This window comes from Zingiber officinale, chromosome 3A (assembly GCF_018446385.1).
Source record: "Zingiber officinale cultivar Zhangliang chromosome 3A, Zo_v1.1, whole genome shotgun sequence".
Lineage (NCBI taxonomy): Eukaryota > Viridiplantae > Streptophyta > Magnoliopsida > Zingiberales > Zingiberaceae > Zingiber > Zingiber officinale.
The window spans coordinates 70,886,362-70,903,433 of NC_055990.1; the positions used below are offsets into that span (position 1 = coordinate 70,886,362).

At 35.5% G+C, this 17,072-nt stretch overlaps 1 protein-coding gene across 1 annotated transcript; it reads left to right on the top strand.

The window, feature by feature from the left end:
- The first annotated feature begins 8,599 nt into the window (after positions 1 to 8,599).
- Positions 8,600 to 9,487, top strand: LOC122050467 (probable CCR4-associated factor 1 homolog 11). The gene has a single exon (XM_042611370.1). It carries the CDS (start codon positions 8,600 to 8,602, stop codon positions 9,485 to 9,487), a length of 888 nt encoding a protein of 295 aa, XP_042467304.1.
- Positions 9,488 to 17,072: the final 7,585 nt, after the last annotated feature.

The window sequence follows — 17,072 nt, forward strand, 5'->3', positions numbered from 1 at the left end:
TAAGTCTCTTGTAAAGAAATGGTTTAATCATCCTATCCTCACCTTATATACTGATAATGGTGGAGAGTTTCTTGCACTCAAAGAATTTCTTAATTTGCCCATCTCTCACCTAATCACTCCACCTCATACTTCTGAACAAAATGGTTTCTCTGAATATCATCATCATCATATTGTCGAAACCGGTCTTGCGCTTCTTTATCAAACATATGTTCCTACTTAGTTCAGGCACTTTCCCTTTGCCACTACCACCTATCTTATTAATCGATTACCTAAACGCAATCTTTCCTACAAATCTTCCATTGAGTGTCTCTTTGCCTCCGTGTCAAATCTCTCCAAACTTCATATTTTTGGTTGTCTCTACTATCCCTGGCTTCATCCCTATGCTTCTCATAAACTTGCACATCGTTCTTCACCCTGTGTCTTCCTTGGTTACTCTCTTACGCAGAGTGCATATTTGTGCTATGAGTCCTTTTCTGGAAAGATTTTTTTCTCTTGTCATATGATTTTTTTCAAGTCTGAGTTTCCTTTTGCTAGTGGTGGTTCTAGTGCAAGACTCTTTCCTGAAGCACAGCGTAGTTTGCCTCTGGAGGATTCCCGTGCTACTGATTCTTCACCTATTTGCTCCTTTAACCCTGTCCTGTACCATCGATTTTTCACTAGCCAGTCCCTGCTGAATCTCCACCTACTGAACCTCTCCTTGTTGAAGCTTTGCCTTCCATGCCAAGCGCAGCAATAGCTCCACCCGCACTTGCTCCTCTAGTTCAACCTGCTCCTAGCACCAACACCCATCCAATGGTGACACGTTCCAAAAACAGTGTCTTCAAGCCTCATCCTCGCTTTGGTCTCACCGCTATCACAAACGCTACTCCGTCTGAACCTACAACGCATATTGTGTCTCTCAAGGATCCCTCTGGCATGCAGCCATGTCTAAGGAGTTCGATGCTCTCCTTCGTAATGGAACTTGGGATCTTGTCCCATTTGATACCTCTCAGAATGTTATTAGTTGTAAGTGGGTGTTTCGGCTTAAGTAAAAGTCTGATGGCTCTGTTGACTGCTATAAGGCTCGTCTAGTTGCTATGGGATTTCATCAGTGCCCAAGTGTTGACTACACTGACACTTTCAGTCCTGTGGCAAAGCCTACTATTGTACGCCTTCGCTTGTCCCTTGCTGTTTCTAAAGGGTGGTCTCGTCGTTAAATGGTATGCTTTTCTTCAAGGTTAGTTGGATGACTATGTTTATATAGCTCAGCCACCCGGGTTTGTTGACTCTGATTTTCTATCTTTGTTTGCAAATTGAACAAAGCAATATATGGCCTTAAGCAGGCACCATGAACTTTCAATTAGTGTTGGCTTCACGACCTCTCTTGCTGATACATCGTTATTTATTTTCTACTTTGGGGGTATCACTATGTATCTACTTATCTACATCGATGATTTGATTCTTACAGGGAATAATGCTAATGCCCTTCAAGGATTCATTAATCTGCTGGGTGCTCGGTTCTCTATTAAAGATCTAGAAACCTTATCTTATTTTCTAGGTGTTGATGTTGTTTCCTCTCCAGGGGGCCTTTGTCTCTCTCAGAAGAAATATCTGCCTGATATTCTTACCGAAACCAACATGGCGAACTCAAAACCTGTTCAAACGCCCATGGCCACGTCCATATCTCTGCACCTCTCTGATGGCTCCCCTCCTGCAGACGCTATTTTATATCTCCAAACAGTTGGTAGTCTGCAATATCTCTCTTTTACTCGACCAGATATTGTCTTTGCTTTTAATAAACTCTCTTAGTTTATACATGCTCTCTAATCTCTTCACTGGGGGTTGTTAATCGTCTGTTGTGATATCATAATGGTCCATGATCTTATAATCTGATTCCACGATGACACTCCTCTCTCTCTCTCTCTCTTTGCATGCATATTGTGATGCAGATTGGGTTGGTGATATTGATGATCGTATGTCCACTGGTGCTTATATTGTGTTCCTAGGTTCCAACCTAATTTCCTGGAGCTCCAAAATACAGGGTTCTGTTGCTCGATCGTCTATTGAGGCTAAATATCGTGTCATTGCTTCTATTGCTGTAGAACTACAATGGGTTCAATCTCTTCTTAATGATCTGGGTGTGGACACTATGGCCTCTACAGCCTCTATCTATTGCGATAATATTGGAGCTACGTATCTCTGTGTAAATCCAGTGTTTCACTCACGCATGAAGCACATTGCTTTGGATTATCATTTTGTTCGTGAACTGGTTCAGAGTGGTAAAGTTCATGTCTCTCATGTCACGTCGTCTAACTAGTTAGTTGATGCGTTGACGAAACCAATTCCTAGTGCTCGACTTCATCTTCTTTGTTCCAAGATTGCTGTCTCTACGAGCCCACCATCTTGAGGGGGCCTATTATGGATATCTTAGAATATTTGGATATCATAAAATTATTAAGACATCTTGGAATATATGGTGCATAAATATTAGGATATCTTTAGTATATGCTTCCTTATCTTTGTATATATTTTCTTATCTTTATCTCTTTATGATGTATATAAATACACCTTGTATCATTATTCTTAATTAGTGAAAACATATTTTTTTCAATACCTCTCTTCAATTCACAGTGCATGAACTAATGATGCATTTGATATTCAAATGGATTGGTAGGTGGCTTAAATTTAGTTGAGTTTTCAAAGAATCCTTCTGAATTTGCTACATCGGCAAAATGATTTCTACAGTTTGTCAGGTTGTCATTTAATCTCTAAATATTAACATTGTTGAGAAATTTGAAGAGTACGTAAACTTTTTAAATTGAAATGAATTTTATCATGAACATTATAGAGATTCTTTTGTTTTTTTGGGTGCTACTATGACTAGCTGATGTTGATTCAATTTAGCCCTCATAGCAATTGTCTTTTTTATTTCCAACAAATGTTCATTGTGGTCACTATTACTAGAAAGATTTTTGGTAAGTAATCTGAAATACTGAAAGATTATCTTGATGGAATTTAATATGAATCTCATGCCATGCATGTTTTAGTTGCACAATGAGAGTAACTATAAATAAAAAAAGATTTGGGATGAGCAATTGATGAATTTAAGATTTTTGAACGAACACATAAAAGAAAACAATGTACGGAGAGATTGTGGACAACAAATCGACTCAAGTTAATGTAAGTCAACATAATTAATTTTTTATTATTTTATATTAATTTTACTTGTTTGTTTTTATATTTGTTAAACTAATACTAATATAAGCTATTGTAATATGAACAAGAACAGTATAAAGAGAGACAAAATATTGATAATGAGTTTACTCGGCCTTCATTTAACATCAAATCATAGTGTGATGTGGTGGGCAACCCATGTAAGGGGAGGGTGTATGGACTTGGACACAATCAACACTTTAGAAGATCATACAATGGAAGTTCCAATAAAATGTGCTCCAATGAGAAGAGCAAAAAATTATTTCATGAAATTGAAAACATGTGCACTACTAGCAAGACGATGGAGGAAGAATTGTCTCAAGAATAACTTATCGACGAAGGTAGCGGAAGAGAAGAAAATCTAAAGGAGATGATTCGTAAAATGATCCAAGAGGTGGGATATACAAATCATTTATATCCAAGAGGATCTGGTTCCGTGAGCATCGTGATAAGCGAAATAAAGATTAATTTCTTTATTTTTGATTAATGGTTAATATATTTAGATGATGTGAATATTTATTTATTTCAATATTAATTGTATGAGAGATACTCTTTGCATTAGAAATTAATTGTTTTACATATTTTTCAATTTGTTTGAAATGTGTGATTGTTTAAAGTATTATGTAGATGAGAAATATAAAATAATATAAATTTAGCGATAAATATAAACATAAGATTATATACATATCTATAAATAAACGAATTTAAAATAGAATTGATAAATAGAATTATAAATGGCTTCATAAATAGATTAAAATGTATATTTGTTATGTAACTTGAGATAGACTAATGACGGATTTAAAATAAAATTAGAGATGAAATTTGTATTTGAAATTTTTCATTAGGTCAAATAAAAACATATTCATAAACAATTTTTCATATATCCGTTTAAAAATTAGTCATGGGGCTTTCACTAATGAATTTTTGAGATGGATATTCCGTCTCAAACATCCTTTAGAGATAGAAAAATGACTTTCAAAGACAGAATATTTCGTCTTTGAAACCATGTTTTCTTGTAGTGAATTTGATATCCAGATCTCATGGTCGCAACACCACTATGCACTAGCAAACTATCCATCCCGATAGCAATGAGTAAGCCTACCAACAACAATGATAATGGCATCCTATTTTTTCTAAATCATGGATGTCGCTTCATTTTATTTTATTTTTTTTACTAAAAGATATCTGCCCTACAAATAAACTCATTCGTAATTATTCAATTGTCTGCAATTACACTAGTATTATTATTTTATCCCACGTATATTTCCCGTCTAAGTCTTAAATTGGGAACGCTTTGTACCATCTATAAAATCATAATTACTATAAATATTGAAGCAGCAATAGTTTAATAGCTACTACAACGTGAATATTAGATAAATAGGTCGAATCTACATTGTAGCAGATACTAAATCATAGTTGCTACAATATGAAAGCCTGAATGGTTGGTGAACATAGTTGAATCAATATTATAACTGCTATGAAACAGTAGCTAGTACAACTTAAATGCTTTAAACATGTTAAATATGCATTGTAGCAATTACTCAACTGTAATTACTACGATAATTGCTAGACATGTGTAGCGGTTAAAGTTTCGTAATTACAACAATAAGCTCTTGATTCAAAATTTAAACGGAAAATATAAGTGGAAAGTTATAATGGGAATAATATACTAGATTATAGTTGAATAATTATAAATGAATTGCTAGTAGTATGGGATACACTTTTCATAAAAAAAACTTAAACTACAATATAGATGATTTTAAAAAAAATAGAGTTGCTCTCTTAACTTTTATCCAAGTTTTAAGAATTCAACCTCTGCACCATTTTGACAAAAAGTTTCTTTTAGTACTATTAAAGTAGGATGTGCAAATAGATTAACTCTGTGGTTGCAAGTATCCTAGATCCAACTATTATGGCTATGCTTGTGTTTGTGTGTGATTGGACCCTCGGACATGTCGAGGGCATTTTATGTATGTGCATGATTGTAATATTAAATACAGCAGGAGGTGTATTAGTTATTAGGATTTTACATTTTGTTCGATCTAGATTATATGTACATTCCTTCGTGGAATATAGTATCGATAAATGTAAAATTTTATTTTTGTCGCGGATCGTATCCTTGCAAGGCGTGGAACTATTTGAGGACCAGAGGCACAGCGGAAAAAGAAGCAGGATAGATACGATGATAAGACCCGATGGCAGTGGCTAAAGATGGCAGCAGCTAGGGTTGATGGCACACGGAGGACAGCTATGGATAAAGGCCATAATAGTTGGAAAATTATTTTTCTTATTTATTGCCTTTTATGTTGTGTGTGCTTGTGTTTGTATGCTTGTGTGCATGTTAAAATTCCTCGTTCTAAATAACTAAGTGGAAGAGAAATTTAATTAAATTCCACGGTCTCCATTACTGGTTTGTAAGTGATGTATACAAACTTGCGCGTTGGCTCTGAGTGCCTTCCTCCACATCGGATGAGTTTGTTTGCAGATCGCTAGATCAAACTTCCTTAATGGATGATTATAGGAAATTATTTAGGATGTGTGTGATCTTCTCCAACTGAAGGGGCACAATTCTATTTAGTGGACTTAGTATCAAGTAATGGTATACACTTAGACACATTTAATAGTATCCTCCCCATCGAAGTCATTGCTATTATTTGTGTGACTGAAGAAAAACCAACTATTAATTTGTCATAAATCTAGGTAAAACCTCCTTTTACAAATGTTTGAATTTATATACGTCCACACTATCGTGCCATACAAAATTTATGGTATTTGAGATAATTTTATTTGTCATAAAGTTAGGTTGACAAAATAAAATTAATGGGTAAGACCTCCTCTTACAAATGATTGAATTTGTATATGTCCACACTATCGTGGCATACAAAATTCATGGTGTTTAAGATAATTTTAGGTTGACAAGATAATTAATGGGTAAGACCCTCCTCTTACAAATGTTTGAATTTGTATACGTCCACACTATCGTGGCATATAAAATTCACGGTGTTTGAGGTGTTGGTGAATTTAAATGATATTGTTTTGAGGAATCAATATTATTTAAATTTTAAAGTTTTTGACCGAATATTTGATCGAAGACAGACCAACTATGAATTTTATTGGTCATAAAGTTAGGTTGACAATATAATAAAATTGATGGATAAAATATCCTCTTACAAATGTTTGAATTTGTATACGTCCACACTAACGTGACATACAAAATTCACGGGGATTTTAAGGTGTTGGTCTTGACCAAATATTTTGTGATTCTTAGGATTTCAAATAGTTTTCAATTCTCTAGCTGTTATACTAGAGAATAGACTTACTAGTCCCAATTATAATGATTGGAAACAAAACTTGGATACTAAAGTGGACCGTCCTCTCATAAATGAGAACAATAAAAGTGTATCTTATTCATTGGTTATTGAAACATGTTTAGTGGTGTTATCTACCGGTACCTGGTGAGTTGATACGGGAACCACTGATCATGTTTGCAATTCATTGCAGGGGTTCCAGGAAACTCGACAACTACATGAAGAAGAAATCACTGTTTACATGGGCAATGCTATAAAAGTAGTAGCTGTTGCAGTGGGAGATGTTTATAGAAATAAAATATTAGTTTTGAGAAATTATCTTTATGTACCAAGTTTTAGAAAGAACTTGATTTCAGTTTCTAAACTATACAAGGATGGATATTCTGTCTATTTTGATAACAAAGGTGTTATCAAGAAAAATAGGGAAGTTATCTGTTCTGGTATGTTGGTTGACAATTTGTATACTCTAAATCCAATGACTCCCATGATACAATAAATGGAAATTAATAATACATCTTCTAATTCTAATAAGAGAAAGCAACCTTCGGAAATGAACCAAACATATCTTTGGCATCTAAGGCTATGTCATATTAACTTGAGTAAGGATTCAAATGTTAAAAGTCGATGAACTTTTGGTGGTGGAAAATTTTTCAAACTTGAGAGTCTTCCTTGGAAAGAAAAATGACCAAAAGACTTAAGACTAAGAGATATAGAGTCAAACATGGAAAGTTCTTGACATGACTTAAATGAGGGAGCTCCCCCATTTTGGATGGGAAGTTCCCTCTTTTTAAGTAGAAAGTGGCTTCCTCTTTTTTTTTTTTTTTAATTATAATAAAAAATTTTCACTTAAATTTTAAAAATCAATAATTGTTTTATTTAGATCTTTGATGTAATGTAATGTAATTTGTTTTTTAAATTTTAATGAGATTCTATATTAGTAATTTATGAATTTAAATTTTAATTATATGTAAGTGAAAATATAATGGAAAAAGTGTATGATTTATAAAAAAAAATTGTTAAGAGTTACAATATTTATTTTTAAAATTTTTTTAAACCAAAACAAATGAGTAGAAATTTCACAAAAGGCAAATAATGACGAAATTACACGTGAAATTTAATTAAAGAAAGAAAATGAATGATTCGATGGCAACAACTTTAATTAATTAATTAATTAATTAATTAAGCTCGCTAATTGCTGCTGGATTTATCCTTCACTTAAAGTCCTGATTAAGCCCGTTTAGCATCATTAATTATGCCATAAAAAAAGAATGTTGTTCTCAGTTTTATTTTTAATTTTAAAATCAAATTAGTTTAAGGGCAAGTAAAATTAGCAAATAATTTATTTTGAATTTTTAATTAGCAAATAATAACTCCATTACATTTTAAGGGGAAATAATATAATCAGCAAATAATTTAATTTTTAATTTTTAATTAACAAATAATAACTCTATTGCATTTTAAGGGCAAATAAAATAAATATTTGTAAGAATATTATGATTTATTTTAAGGATAAATATGATATTTGTTGAATTTGTATTTCCAAACCTTTAGCAAATAAAACAGTAGTATTTCAGAGTTAAAATATTTAATTATATGTAAGTGAAAATATAATGGAAAAATTGTATGATTTATAAAAAAAATTGTTGAGAGTTAAAATATTTATTTTTTAATTTTTTTTTAAACCAAAACAAATGAGTAGAAATTTCGCAAAAGGAAATTTAATTAAAGAAATAAAATGAATGATTCGATGGAAACAACTTTAATTAATTAATACTAAACACCTAATTGAGCTCGCTATTCGCTAATTGCTGCTGGATTTATCCTTCACTTAAAGTCCTGATTAAGCCCGTTTAGCATCATTAATTATAATATATATATATATATATATATATATCCTAATAATTCGCCGCTTGGCAGCAACTAACTCTGTTTAGTGAGTTTGCGATTTTCTCGCTTTGATTTCCTGTGGCTCTATTTAAACTCCTCCGATCCTTCCCTTCAATTTCCACTCAAACTCGATCGATCGAAATCTAACATCTCCTCGATCTCTAGCTTCCACTACTTTCGCATTTCTAATATCACCAAACAGACTCATCATCATGGCTGTCGCAGTTGTCAACAACGTTAACGATATGCTAATTTCCTCTTCCGCCGCCAGCACCAGCAGAGTCGAGGTTCGCTCCGTGTGGGCTCATAGCCTCGACGAGGAGTTCGCCCTTATCCGCTCCGCCGTCCCGTTCCACCCCTTCGTCGCATTGGACACCGAGTATCCTGGCGTCGTCGTCGCTTCCAAAAATCCCTACTGCACCCTCACCCTCCCCCAGCGCTACGAATTGATCCGCGCCAACGTCGAGGCCCTCCGCATCGTCCAGGTCGGTCTCACCCTCTCCGACGCCGCCGGCAACCTGCCATGTGCCATCTATAGCGACGGCACTTGTGTGCGTTACGTGTGGGAATTTAATTTCCGCGACTTCGACATCAGCCGCGACCATTACGCCCCATCCTCCATCGAGCTGCTCAAGGCTAATGGCATCGACTTCCAAAAGAATCAAATATGGGGCATCGACTCTTGCAGATTCGCCCAGCACTTGGCCACCTCCGGCTTGCTTTCCTTTGGCCATTTTTCTCCCGTCTCCTGGGTTACCTTCCAAGGCGCCTATGACTTCGCCTTCCTAGTCAAGATGCTGACATGCGACTGCAAATTACCAAAGACCGTTCGTGAGTTCTTGCACCTTGTTCACTTCTTTTTCGGCAAAAGGGTGTTCGATGTGAAGCACCTTAGCAAGCATTGCCCTGGGCTTTACGGAGGATTGGAGCGGGTGGCCTCTACCGTCCGAGTTGAGCGAGCAGTGGGCTCTCGACATCAGTCCGGCTCCGATAGCTTATTAACATGGCAGGTGTTCTACCAAATCGCTTCTCGTGTGAATCCACAACTCATCCATCGTCCAGAACACATGGGAACACTATTTGACCTCCAACTGCAATAGTATGGAAACACAAATCGCTTCTCGGTGGCTTTTGGGTTTATCACAGTTGATTGTGGTTCAGCGTTAACTTAATTTGCCCACAAGATTAATTGTCCATTGCTTCATGCATCGTTTTGTATATAAGTACAGATTACATGTTGTCGCATATATCGTCAGCAGATTTGCAAACAAATTGTCAATATTAATTCTTTGGATGATGAGTACAGATTACTTGTTGTTTTGCTTTGACTTAAATATAATCATCCCCTAGTGTAGTGTTCTGGATCATAGAAATGGCTAGAGATGACAATGTCGTCATTTTAAAATAATTGATGCTGAATTTTATTTTAAAATCATATACATATATTTTAATACGATGCGGCTGCGGCTGTGGCTGCGGCGTGTGGACATGAGGAAAGCAGGAGTTCTTAATGACCTGGTGGTAGCGTCGCATTGACTGAGGAGCAGGGCCTGTGGTTGGACGGCGTCGGTTCTTCGCGTGGCGGATCATGGTCATAGTGTGCATGGGTGAAAGAGGAGATGAGGAGAGGGGCGGTCGGTTAGCAGTGGGAGGTTGTGGCGGGGAAACACGACGTCGACGGTGGGGTTTCGATCAGGCGACTGTTGGCATGCAGCAGCGGCAAGCAGCTCGTCTGCGTGTGTCACTTTCAAAACGAAGAACAGTAGTGGCGGAAATGTAATTAGGGTATGATAAACTTAACGTAGCTTTTATATTTACGAATTAAATAAATATTTTGGGAAATAAATAAATAAATATGGTAGGAAATTTAACATTTTCTTTTTTAAATAGGTTAACTAAAACAATTTCTCCTTTATCCCGTTTATTCATATAAAATATAAAAAGACTCCTATAAAATCTATAAAAATCTAGTAAATTCTATAAATTCATATAAATTTATTTCTCTCTTAATTTTGCACCGATATTATTTACATCAAATTTTAATCATTTTAATCCTTATATATACTTTTTTAGCATACTATATTTTCCCTCACTAATAAAAATTTGATCTCAAAATTTACTATTCAAATTTTAATATTACGGTATCCTTATCAAAAGGTAACTCTAAGCAATACACCTCAATACACTAGTGCATTCTAGTATCTTGAAAAGTTTATAACGATCTGAGATCACTTATACACTATCTGATCAATTTCTAAAGTATATAATCATTATTCTATGGGTTATGCATCCATCATGCATACGTTATTCCCACCTTGTTGTCTAGTTAACCGCTGTGGGTAAAATTCACTAGGCATAAATGATCTTCTAGTTGCCTCCAAAATCCTTTGCGCATGTTCGTAATAGATCATCCAGGTTGTGGATGTTGTGCTCCATCCGCTTGTTTGAAATATTACACCAAATGAAGTTCTATACACATGACTCATTAGAAATTCTGCCAAGTGATCCAAAGAGTTAGCCCAACAGGTCAGTAAGAACGAGACAAACTTGGATAATTGATCAATGATCACCTAAATTGAATCATGCACCCTCCAAAATCTCTTGTAATATGTTTCCCTTTCTACTCATGTATAAAAAATTCTTAAAGTAAGTCCACTGATCTCTGACACTCCTTATGTGTTGTGGGTCCACAACACTTCCCCTACATTATTCTGATGTTCTACCTTCGCTTGTTGACACACCAAATATCAAATTGCAAAGTCTGCAATACCCGCCATCCTACTATTCTAATAGTTGGAGCTATTGGGATCTATACTATAAGCCTAACTTTTGTATGAACATCTGTTTTGAAATATTTTGAAATGAGAATCACTTTAGTCAAATGTTTACATTTTATATTTCTATATATGTCAATGCAGTTGTCCATTTAATTTATATTGTAAATAACATGGTGTGTGATGCCACACAGAAGATCATGTTATCTGTTTCTTATAAATTATAAATAGTGGCTCACAACCAAGATGAATTAGGACAAACCATTGGAATGGTTGTAGTGTAATTTATTATTAGTCTGTCTTGATTATAAAATTACACTAGTACACTATGTTTATATTGAGCAGGACCATTTGAGGTTGTTTGATTTATACCGACTATATAAAAGAACAGAACCTCTGTTATTATGGATGTGTGTCCTCTTAATTCCTATATAATAACAAGCATGTATACTTAGTATTTATTTCTTTAACTTATCAATGGGTGAGATTTATTCGTTAAATCAATAGACCCGATGAGTTGGAGAATAGTACTATTTATATGGTGTGTCGTTGATTATAGAAGGAATTTGTGTCCTAATTATTTAGGCTGATGATGCTCCCTTGAGGAGCTCATAAGGATTATCATATAAACCTTGCAGGTGGACTTAGTCCGGCATGATAATAATGTTGAGTGGTACTACTCTCGGAATTAGATGTTAATTAATTAAGTTGTCGGTAACTCATTTAATTAACGGACATACGATATCTTAAACACAGGGAGTTTAACACACTCATGATAAAAAGAAGCTCATATTGCAATATGGGATTGGTGCAGTAGTTCAATAATAACCCTTTAGTGGTATGAGTTATTATTGATGGACTTGGGTTGGGTGTTCGGGCCGAACACGGGAAGCCCAAGCCTATCAGGAGACCTAAACCAATTCCTCCTCTAGGTCCCTATTGTAGCCTCTATGAAAAGCCTCGCATCCACCCATCCATAACTTGGTTTGGTTTAACTTGGTTTGGTTTAATTTAACTTGATTTAACTTAGTTTGTTTTAACTTAACTTGGTTGAACTTGGTTTAGTTTAACTTAACTTGATTTAATTTGATTTTGGTTTGGTTTAGAAAAGGAGATTTTTTCTAAACAAAATTTTGTTATTTTTCTTTCTTTGTAACCGATGGCAAGCCTATAAAAAGGAGTAGGTGGTGGTCTCTAAAACCTAACTATCTAATTTTCTCTCTTCTCCTCCTTGTGGTCGGCACCCTTCCCTTTCCTCCACCTAGGGTTGGTGCCCCTCCCCTTCTCCTTAGCTAGGTCGGCACCCCCTCCCCTCTTCCTTGCTTAGGGTCGGCGCCCCCCTCCCCTCTTCCTCCTCCTCCTTGCTTAGGGTCGGCGGCCCCTCTCCTCATTGCTTGTGGTCAGCGCCCCTTTCCTCTGTTGGAGTGTATACTTAAAAGTTTAGCTTTTGTACACATTTATTTTGAAATAAAGAATCACATTGGTCAAATGTTTACAATTATTTGTTAAATGTAATTGTTCAATTAATTTATATAGTAGATAACATGGAGTGCGGAGTCACACTTAGAAGATCATGTTGTCGGTTCTCTATAAATTATAAACAGTTGCTCACGACTAAGATGGAAATGAACAAACCATCAGAATAGACGTAGTGTAATTAAGTATTAGTTTATCTTGACTAATAAATTACACTGATACACTTTAAGTGTATTGAGTAGGATCATTTAGGTAAGTTCTTTTTATACTGACTTAGTAAAAGAACTAGACCTTAGTTATTATGGAAGTGTGTGCTCTTAATCCTAATATAATAACAAGCATGTATATTTAATATTTATTTCTTTGACTTATTAAAGGGTGAGGTTTAGCTCGATAAATCAATATGCCCAATAAGTTGGGAAATGATATTACTTATAGTATGTGTTGTTGATTATAGAAGGAATCTGTGTCCTAGTTATCTAGGTTGAGAATGTCCCCAAGAGGAGCTCTTAAGGATTGTCATGTTAAACCCTGCAGATGGACCCAGTCCAACATGACAATAAAGTTGGGTGGTACTACTATTGGAGCTAGATATTAATTAAATGAGTTGTCAGTAACTCACTTAATTAGTGGGCATTCATAATCTTAAACACAGAGAGACTAACACACTCATGATAAGAAGGAGCGCATAATGTAATTTAGGATTGGTACGGTAGTGTGGTAATAACTCTCTAGTGGAATGAGTTATTATCGATGAACTTGAGTTGTGTGTTCGGGGCGAGCACGGGATACTCAAGCTCATCGGAAGGCAAAACCAATTTCTCCTCTAGGTCCCTGTTGTAGCCTTAATAAAGCCTCAAGTCCATCCAAAGAAAAGCCTATCTTGGTGTCCAAGAAGGGGTCGGTTCATTGCTTGGTGACCAAGCAATGGCCGGCCACATATTCTCTAGAAGTGGTCGGCCCTTGCCTTGGGCAAGGGGGCCGACCGCAATATTTAAATTAGGAAGGTTGTTTTTAAATTTTTAAATTTCCTCAGATATTTACAATTTGTAAAAAGAGAGATTTTAAAAATTTATAAAATTTTCCTAATTTAAATTAGGCCACAAGGTTTTAAAAGAGAGTTGTAAAATTTATAAAACTTTCTTTTAAAAAGAAATATTATTAGAGATGTTTTAAATTTTAAAACTTGGTTTTAAATTTTAAAACTTTCCTTTTAATATTCACATTAGAAAAAAAAAGAGTTTGTAAAATTTTATTAGAAGTTTTCTTTTTTTAAATTTTATAAAAAATTTTTCTTTCTATCCCTTTTAATAAGTGGTCGGCCACCTTGCTTGGTGCCCAAGCAAGGGGCCGGTCAAATAATTAAACATCAACAAATAGTTGTTTAATTAATAAATCAATCTAGGATTGATTAATTAAAAGGAAAGAAAAAAAATTAAAAGGAAATAGGAATGAGTCTAATTTTTTATAAAACTCTTTCCATGATTTTCCGTTGGGAAACTAATATAAAAAGGGGGGAAGGGGAGGCCTTGAAAAAAATAACAATTGATATTGTGTTGTCGGAGATCTTCAAGTGGTTGGCCCCTCTCCCTCTCTTCCCTTTGCTCTCTTTTGCTCCTTTGTGGTGGTGGTGGCCGAATTCTAGAGAAGGAGGAGAAGCTTTCTGGGTGGTGTTCGTTTTGGAGGATCATCACCCACACGACGTCTAAGAGGAGGCGAGGGATATGGCAGAAGATCTCGAGGTTTTTAGCATACAAGGAAGAGGTATAACTAGTATTTAATTTCCGCATCATACTAGTTAATTTTTCTTTGTATAAATACCAAATACAAGAGGCATTCGATTCTTATTTTTCGAATTTAATTTCGATGTTGTGTTCTTTTTCTTTTTTCCTTGTGATTTGATTGTTCCTTTTGGTTAACTTAGAGTTATATAAGGAAATTAAATATTAACTTTCCTTAAAAGGGTTTGTCTAGTCGGTGGTGGTTGCTTCCATATCCAAGAAGGCCAAGTGTCTCGCCATGCAGTACTGGAAGCCAATTTTGTAAACTAATATTTAATTGAATTTATAACCTAGGTGATTTGGATCAAACGTGTTAAGTTCCGCAGGAGATCCAAATCTAAACCTAAAAGAACATATAAGTTAAACTTGGAATCAAACGTGTTAAGTTCCGCAGGAGATACAAGTTTAACTTAAAAGAACACATGGTAGCTAGGAAAGGTTCAGATCATGTACAAAATTTTTGTATAGTGGAGCCATTCGGTTTTCCGAGTAGCAACCAACAATTGGTATCAGAGCTAAGGTTTTGCCTCTGTGTATTTGGTATTAGTTTAATTATGCACATGTCATACATAATTTAGGCAGGTTAATAGTAGGATGTGCTAACTTTGTGGATATAGGATCCAACTATTATGACTTATAATTATTATGTGTGTGATTGAACCCTTGGACATGTCAAGGGCATTTATTATGTGTGCATGATTGTATTATAAAATACAGCAGGAGTTGTATTTAATTTTATTAGGATTTTATTTTTTGATCTAGATACATGTACATTCCTTTTATGGAATATAGGATCGATGGATGTAAATATTATTTTATGTTCGATCTAGTTTATATGTACATTCCTTCGAGGAATATAGGATCGAAAAATGTAAAATTCTATTTATGTCGCGGATCGAATCTTGCAAGGCGTGGAACCTTTTGAGGATCAGAGTGGCGCAGCGGAACAAGGAGCAAGATAGATGCGACAACTAGACCCGGTGGCGGTGGCCAAAGATGGCAGCAGCTAGGGATGACGACACACGGAGGACAACAATAGATAAAAGTCATAATAGTTGAAAATTAGTTTTTCTATTTATTGCTTTTGTATTGTGCTGTGTGTGAATGTTAGTGTACATGTTTAGTAGGTTAGCATCATCAAAATTCCTCACTTTAAATAACTAAGTGGGAGAGGAATTTATTTTAGTGAATTCCACGGTCTCCATTACTGGTTTGTAAGTGATGCAAACAAACTTACGCGTTGGCTCTGAGTGCCTTCCTCCATATCGGATGAGTTTGTTTGCGGATCACTAGACCAAACTTCCATTTCGGATGACTATAGGAAATTAATTAAGAGCGTGTGATCTTCCCCATCGGAAGGGACACAATATTATTAATGGACTTAGTGTCAAGTAATGGTATACACTTAGGCACGTCTAATAGTATCCTCCCCATCGGAGTCACTGCTATTATTTGTGTGACCGAAGGAAACCAACTATTAATTTTATTTGTCAAAAAATTAGGTTGACAAGATAATAAAATTAATGGGATACACCCTCCTTTTACAAATGTTGAATTTGTATACGTCCATACTATCGTGGCATACAAAATTCACAGTGTTTTAAGGTGTTGGTTAATTTAAAATAGTATTGTTTGAGAAATCAATATTATTCTAAATTTAGAGTTCTGACCAAAATTTATTTTGTGATTCTTAGGATGACTTTCAACCCACTGGCCATTATTCTAAAAGAAAACAAACTTACTGGTCCCAACTATATAGATTGGAAAAGAAACCTGGACATTGTTTTAACTGCTGAGGGCTATAAGTTTGTACTATCAGAGGAATACCCAAAAACACCTAGCAATGATTCTACCCAGAGGAGATTCAACATCATAGTAAATGGGTAAAAGCTGATGAGATGGCGCGGTGTTACATCTTGGCTTCGATGTCAAATGTATTGCAACATCAGCATCAGGACTTACCAACAGCCTATGATATAATGAACAATCTCAAGGAACTCTTCGGACATCAGAATCGGGCTGCTAGGCAAGAAGCAATGAGAAAACTGATGACAGCCACCATGACTGAGGGGACTCTCGTGAGGGATCATATTCTCAAGATGATGGCTTACTTAAACGAAATACAAGTTCTTGGAGGGGAAATTGATGGGGAAACCCAGGTCGCTGCCCAGAAGTTTTGAGCATTTTTGCATGAACTATAATATGAATAAAAGGATGTATTCATTGGCAGAACTTCTGACAGAACTTCAGGCAGCCGAAGGGTTGTTTCGTCAACATTCTCAAATTCACTATGCTGAAAATGGTTCTACTTCTAAGCCGAAAGGCAAGAAGAAGAAGAAACAAAATGGCTCAGCAAAGAAGGTGAATAAACCTCAAGGTGCAGGACAAAAAGCTGGAATAAAGAAGCCGAAGGGTAAGTGCTTTATTTGCAAGCAGACTGAACATTGGAAGACGGACTGTCCTCGTAGGAAACAGAACAATAAAGGGGTTCCAGGAAACCTGGTGACTATTTGATAGAGAGATAACTGTTTACATGGGCAATGCTACTAAGGTGGCGGCTGTTGCAGTGGGAGACGTCTACTTATCATTTGATAGGAATAGGAAATTGGTTTTAAGGAATTGTTTTTATGTACCCAGTTTTAGAAAGAATTTAA